Source organism: Oxyura jamaicensis, chromosome 2 (genome assembly GCF_011077185.1).
Source record: "Oxyura jamaicensis isolate SHBP4307 breed ruddy duck chromosome 2, BPBGC_Ojam_1.0, whole genome shotgun sequence".
NCBI classification, from domain to species: Eukaryota; Metazoa; Chordata; class Aves; order Anseriformes; family Anatidae; genus Oxyura; species Oxyura jamaicensis.
In genome coordinates, this window is record NC_048894.1 from 120,986,175 (window position 1) to 120,993,770 (window position 7,596).

The following is a 7,596-nucleotide window of genomic DNA, read 5'->3' on the forward strand; positions in this document are numbered from 1 at the left end:
AGCAAGTCTCCAGTTATCTGGGACCTCTCTGGATGACCATGACCAGTGATAGATAATGGAAAGCAACTCAGCAATCACATCCACTGACACCCTCACCATCCATCTGGCCCCATGGATGTGTGACAGTCCAGATGGAACAGCAAGTCTCTGTTTCCACCTGAACTGTGCAGGGGTTCTTCTGCTCCCCATCCAAGACTTTCATGTCAGGAGGCTGAGTACCTCAAGGATAAGTGGTCTGGCTAGTAAAGACATATGCAAAGAAGGTGTTAAGAACCTCAGCCTTTCGTTATCCTTAAGTAGTCCAGTAAAGAATGAAGATTCTCTTTGGCCCTCATTTTGTCATTAATGTATTTATAAAAACATTTTTGTTATCCTTAATCATAGTGGCCAGGTTGAGCTCATACTGGACTTTGGCCTTCCTGATTTTTTCTCTACATATGCTGGCAACTTCCTTGTACTCTGCCTGAGTTGCCTGCCCTTTCTTTCACCAGACATAACCTCTCTTTTTCTCCCAGACACACAGCAAAAGCTCCCTGCTCAGCCACACCAGTCTTCCTCCCTGACAACTCATCTTACAGCACATGGGGACAGCTCCTACACCTTTAAGACTTCCTTCCTGAGGAGCGCCCAGCCTTCCTGGACCCCTCTGCCCTTCAGGATTGAATCCCAAGGGATCCTCCCTACCAGTGTCCTGAACAATTCATAGTCTGCCCACCGGAAGCCCAGGGTAGCAATTTTACTGACCCCCCTCCTGACTTCACCAAGAATAGAGAATTCTACCATGTCATGGGCACTCTGCCCAAGACAACGCCCTACCACCACATCTCCCACTAGGCCTTCTCTGTTCATGAACAGCAGGTCTAGCGGGACACCCCCTATGGTAGGCTCACTGACCAGCTGAGTCAGGAAGCTGTCTTCCATGCACTCCAGGAACCTCCTAGACCGCTTCCTCAGGACTATATTGTATTTCCAGCGTATGTCCAGGAAGTTAAAGTCACTCATGAGGACAAGTGCTGGCAATTGAGCGACTTCCACCAGCTGCTTATAGAACACCTCATCCATCTCTTCATCCTGGTTTGGTGGTCTATAACAGACCCCCACCTGGATGTCTGCCTTGTTGGCCAACCCCTGATCCTTATCCACAGGGACTTTACCTTTTCATTCCCAACCCCAATCTCAATAGCATCATAGCATCGCAGCACTCTCTAATATAGAGAGCCACACCACCACCCTTCCTTCGTTGCCTGTCCCTTCTGAAGTGCTTGTAGCCACCCATTGCAGCACTCCAGTCATGGGATTGGTCCCACCACAAAACTCGACTAGGTTGTAGTTTGCCTGCCGTGCAATGGCTGCCAACTCCTCCTGCTTGTTGCACATGCTGTGTGCATTGGTGTAGATGCACTTGAGTTGAGCCATTGCCCTCACCCTGTACCCTGGGATTGCTCCCCCAGGCTCATCTCTATCAAGCTTCATTTCCCCCCTGTTCCCTTTCATACCTAGTTTAAAGCTCTCTCTCAGAAAAAGCACTTATGTATTGACAGAAGTATTTCAGATCACCTCAGTTAAGGTTCAACTTGTAAATTAAAACGTGAACTAATCTGTACTGCGACACCACACAGATGTCCTGTGCTTTTCACTTCTCGGGCTACTTTTGACATGTCTAAGTATCAAATACAAGTTTCCTTCCCCACAAGGAAAGAAAAGTCTCACAGAATTACTGTGAAATCACCATACCACTTCAGAGCTTCGGCATATTGCAAGGATTAACCAATGCACAAAGGTGATCGAAAACTCCTTTGTCCAACAACCACACTATATGGGCATTCAGGCTAACAAGAACTAAACAAAGAGCACCCAGGGTTCCTGGATTGCAGCTGCTGTGATTTCCTGCTGAGAGATAGTACCCCTACTACATTGTTACAAAGAGCCAACAAGTGACTTGTAATACCTACCTCTAAAAAAAGCAGACTGAATCTAACAATATACAGTCTTTAAATGTATAAAGTCTCCTGTCAGAGACATTAATTCATTACATAGCTACTCTAAAAATGGTAAACACTATTGTCAGGCTGCCAACAGAAAAGCTGGAAGTGCTACTGTTCATAAAATCAGCTACATAAGAAAAATGCAATAGCATGACAAAAACAATCTTGTTTACAGACCAGTGCCTAAAATATGTACTACAGTCTAACTCCAATAGATTTGACTGATACACAGACAAGTAAAATTAATATCCCATGACCAGTTACCCTAGAAAGGCAGCATGCACATAATTTTGAGACACAAAACATTTATTTTTGCCTTTCCAGCTCAAGCATCCAACTTTCTCTGAAATTATTTAAAATTAAGTTTTATTTTAAAACTATTCACAGTTTTATCTGGAATACTTCCATATATCTCAATAGCCATCACTAGCATTTATGCAGTACAAGATAAGAATTATTGCCTCAAAAACAGGAAGGAACTTCAAATGACAATAATGATAACCCTTCACTCCTCCCCAGAAATGGTGTGCAGAACTTACCACAAAGCCATAATTTAAATACATATATACATTTTGAATATTTTGTATGTATATATATATATATATATATATATATATCTTTAAAAGAACACTTAAGATTAACTTACCCATTTGATTATCATTTGAATAATCCTCAGTTTGAACAGGGATTTCTGTAAATGAAAAGTGCACAAACAACTGAAACTGATGAAACTAAATATTTACAAAAAGCTGCATTTTTTCTCTTATGTTCATAACAGTAACCTATCAAGCCTGTTCTGTAATATTATTTTTGCAGAAGTGGGATTTTAATTTTTTCTCTGCTAAGTTTTTCCAGGGGAAAGATTAAGTAGGCAAGCACTTGATTTTCAGTACTGCACTGTTTCAAAAATCAAACTTCAAACTTATGAAATTGTACTATCCAAAGCACAAATCTCCTCCCACTTTCATATGCTATTGGAATATGGGCTTACAGCTAGGAACATTATAACTTCCTAAATATGGTCATTTTTTGTAACTGTGAAATATTTTACTTGAAAATTCAGTTCTTTTAAATCCAGGATGCACGTTTAAATGAGGAATGTCACTAACTGCTATTGCTGCTAATAGACTGAAGGTTGCACATAGCTCCCTATTCATGCACAGGGGGAGCCAGACTCACTCACTGTAGACGGTAAGAAAAACTGAAGAGAAAAACTGAAATATGCTCTGACTCAGGAATCCTGTAACGTACACTGCTCAAAGCTGGGGTAACATTCCACTTTGCTTCTTATATATATATGCTCTTTTTCCAGAGTATGGAACACAGAGCAGAGCAAGGAAATCTTCAGCTTCGTATGACCTAATATGACCAATATTATTGGTGTAAGTTATTCTGAGCTGGAGCACTCTCAACTTCTAGAATTGAGCTGTGCAATGTAAGCTTTTAAAATTTTGGCATTAGAAAAAGCACAGCAAACCAAAAGAGAACAGGCTAGTTTCCAACAACACAGTTATGTTTGTCCTTATACGAAAAAGCACTGCAGGAAAAGAAGATATAAATGCATTTTTCTTGTAGAATTCCTGTCTACAATATTAATTTATTTTTTTTTTCTTCACAAATAAGTAGCAAATTCATGTGCAATACATAAAATACAAACCTGATTCCTCTGGTTCAGTGGCCAGGTTATCTTCTGTATGTTTACTTTCTACTGTTACAAAGAAAACAAATGATTTAAGTTACACATAGTATGTTCTCAATTTTGCTTTTATTCCTCATGAACCACTCAGCCCCATGAGTATCAAACAAGGAGTTAAACTGCAGAACAATTTAACAGTAGAACAAAGGCAACTGAATGCATTTCATATTAAAAAAAATAGCTCTTCACTCTTAATGACTTCTATTACTCCCCTCCAAAAGTAATTTTGTTGCAATTGTTATTTTCGTACAAACATTAATATTTGTTTCCCATTTAATTATAACAAATTTTTCAAATGGAAAATTTGAAGAAAATATAGCAAGTCCTATAAGCTGTGCCAAGAATAAACTGTTTAGATCACTTATCTCTAGCTGACTGAATTAAAGTCATGTTTGAAAAAAATCTTGTTTAATGATACTTTAAATTCTTGAAGCTAATCTTCAAATTACATCTGATTCGGTATTCATCTCAAATTCCCTGGCACCAGCACAACAAACAAGAATTCACAACTTAATCTTTTTGAGATGTCATCTGGGAAATTAACATACTCTATTCCACAAATTGAAGCTTTAAGTACTTCGTGCAGTACGTTTTCCTGCAATATTTTTCTATATATAAAAATTATATTAACAGATTTAAATAGACTTAAAGTGTTTTCTTTATTTAGGAAAACTCATACCTGACATCTTTTTATCAATATCCAGATCTTCAACATTTTCACCTGTAAGTATGAAAAGATAAAAGTATATAATTAGGTGTTTTTTTCCTTCTTCCCTTCTTCATCAGCATCAGAATCTTTTACCAAAACACTAAGATCACAATTACAAAATGTACCTTGCTCTGTGGTTTCATGTACTTCCTCAGGAAGGTCCTCCACAGCTAAAAAACATTCAATTCAGAGTAATAATGAAGTCAAGTTCTAAACTGATGAAACTTGCATAAAACACCAAAGAACAGAACTAGCACACAGACACGCTTAACTGTGAACAGACAACTGAAAAAAAGCAAACATGAACTTTTACTTTTTTGAGGGGAAAAAAGAAATACCTTGAATTTTCTTTCCCATTTCACTACAGAACTGCTGTATTTCAAAAATCATAGCCTCTAAACAAATGTCATTTGGATTAAAACACAGTAACTTTAAAAAAAAGCACTCCTTAATCTTTCTAAGCATGTCTTTACTATTGAAAAGCTTACTCGTACTGATTGGCTTTAGTAGTGAATAATAGCACTAACCAAAAACCTAAATGGCTAAATATTTTTGCACTGCTTACTGCTGCAACACTCCTCCCCCCATCTTATCCCTATGTACCATTGTTCTGTCATCATGTTCCCCCTATATTTATAGGGAAAAAACAGAAATATTTACACGAACATTTACATGAACAGGACATTTAGGGTTGTGCTGGTATTTAATCCAACATTCTGTCTGAACAGAGGTTAGAGCAAGAGGGAGTACATAGGATGTAGAACTGCTTTGGAACTTTCATGCAATATGCATAACCATCCTTTCATATAAATAAATATTGTGTTTCACGGTAAAATTCAAAATAGTAGTTCTTCTAAAACATTTATTTTAAGTAATTCCAACTCTGTATAGCATTTTTATTTGGATAAAAATACATCTCTCTTTGCTGGATCCTGCTTTCCCTCCTGAAAGAAGAGTAAGTTCAATTTAAACAGAGGCTTCCATGGAAAAATTAATTTAATTTGGCACCTTTCAACTCAGTGGCTGTCCTCTTAAGCTTATGATCACACATGTAATAGAACAGATACGATTTATCTACACTACAGCATTTCTTGAATTCATTCTAAATTAAACATTTGGATCTTTTTCATTCGCTTATCTGAGATGACTTTAAAAAGAGCTGATATTTGAAGACAAAGTATAGGAAGTGGACCAAAGACTAAAATTATGTTAAGTGGTTTAGCTAATTAAAAAACAGCACCAGCAAAAAGCATCCACCAAAGCAGAGCTAGTATTGGCAACCTGTAAAATCTGAATTTGCTTTCTGCAAGATACATTTTTTCGAACTTCCAGAAGTAGGCACCAGTTACAAGGTTATGAGCCAGGCTCACGGCAAGCAGGTTGAGTGTCTAGGCCAAATGACTGCATTCCAAAGACCTGCAGGAAGCCTCACATGCCCCATTTTGTCTCAGTACTGCAACCTCAAGATTTAAAGAAGAATCCTTGAGAATGGTAATCAGGAGTCTTAATTCACAGTCAGAAATCTGGCTTGATATCTATATAGATAGATGCTGTAATGAACATTTCCCATAACTGGCGTTACACTGTGATTCAGTGTAATCTTCAGATTACACAGATTTTATCTTCCAATATAAATTCACCTTGCTATTTAGATAACAGTCTTCGTGCTAAGTTTGCTAAAATATTTATCTGATTTTTAAAATCATACTCCAATATCATTTATTGTAGAGATATTTCATTTTAACTACATATGAAATAAAAAGGATTTTCTAATACGCCCCATATACATATATGTAACTGTATATATACACACACAGGTGTGTACGTGCATGCATCTATAGACTACCTGAATCTTGACTCTCAGTCTCCTCTTCATGTTTTGGTTCTGAAAATTAAAAAAAAAGTGTGGTTGATTTACACAAAATATCCTAAAAATAGTTTAGTTGTTAGGCATCTAATTCATTCCTCGTTTGACAAATGCAAAGCTCTCAAAGGTTTCCTCTACTTCTGGAGCATGCTTAGATATATGAACCCTCGCTGGTACCCATAGGGGAAATTCTACATATAGAACATATCGAATGTGAACATAATGCTGAAATTTCAGCATTCCTATGCACACAGATGAAGTATTGAAAATAAGGACAACAATAAAGCTATCATTCTCTACATTATAATTCACTGTATTTTGAGTAAAGAGCTAGGATATTTTTCATAACTTTGAACAAGAAATAGGTTAAGAATACCCATTATTTTACTTTAAATAATGTCTGAAAATGGACAAAGTGCTGTCCATTTATTGCCTAAATTCTCAATGCACAGCTGATTGTGAATTTTAAAACTAAAAACTTCACGGTTCATTCAGTGCCCCAGGTAATTTCATTATCTTAACAGACGCTAACTCTCATCCAGTAAAAGGCTGTTTACATCAAATTCGTAAAAATCCTTTCTACAATTACATGTTTTATCTTAAGAGGTAATAATCATCACTTGGATCGCCCTCCACTCCTTAAAAAATATTCTTTCTTACTTACTTTCAAAAAGTAATACAGAATTATTTGTTTCTAATCAAAATCTAAAACTTGTTTTCTTTCTCTAGTTTCATTGCTACAAACTATATAAAAAAAGTTATAAAATCTATTGGAAGGTGTGCACAATAATCACATGATTTATTTATTTACACACTTCACTGTGGGTAAAAATATACAAACCTTTCAGCTAAGGAATTGTTAATGTTAGTAATATCTATAGAAGGTATGAAGAGACAGTTCCTTTCCACATGCTACACGCACACACACAGTGGCTGCAGTGTACAATAGGCCTCCAGTTTGTCTCAACACCATGCAAAGTAGAAGTGAGTATAGCAGCTGTGATCCTATTAGAGAGGGTCTCTGATCTTAATTAAGAACTCAGTCATACAAAGAAAGAGTCAGGAAAGAAACTGAACTGCTCTGGCTAACAATCATTTTGGTGCTGCCCTCTCAGCTTTCTGTTAATTCTTGGGAGTATCAAGAATGGAGAAAATACTGTCAGAGGGTTTGCCGCAAGAGGAGAAACACATCTGACAGACACCAAGAAGATGCATTGACTCTAGAATAGAGAAGCATATACTTCTGCTGATTTCTCTGACATTTGCATCTGAAACTTTAAAACGATTCTTTTTGTGGAATTGAACTTCTGCTGTTCTTAGACCTAACGTCAAAAACATT

At 36.9% G+C, this 7,596-nt stretch overlaps 1 protein-coding gene across 7 annotated transcripts in view; it reads right to left on the minus strand.

Moving 5' to 3' along the window:
- ASPH (aspartate beta-hydroxylase) overlaps positions 1-7,596 on the minus strand; it is a 113,878-nt gene that overhangs the window by 60,642 nt on the left and 45,640 nt on the right. For 6 of the 7 annotated variants that reach the window (XM_035319190.1, XM_035319187.1, XM_035319191.1 and 3 more), the window contains 5 exons: positions 6,237-6,275; positions 4,516-4,560; positions 4,361-4,402; positions 3,643-3,693; positions 2,632-2,676 (listed from right to left, as the gene is read on the minus strand). In XM_035319190.1, coding sequence (XP_035175081.1) covers positions 2,632-2,676; positions 3,643-3,693; positions 4,361-4,402; positions 4,516-4,560; positions 6,237-6,275 — 222 coding nt within the window. The remainder of the gene's footprint in view (positions 1-2,631; positions 2,677-3,642; positions 3,694-4,360; positions 4,403-4,515; positions 4,561-6,236; positions 6,276-7,596) is intronic. The other variant, XM_035319188.1, reaches the window with a different exon arrangement.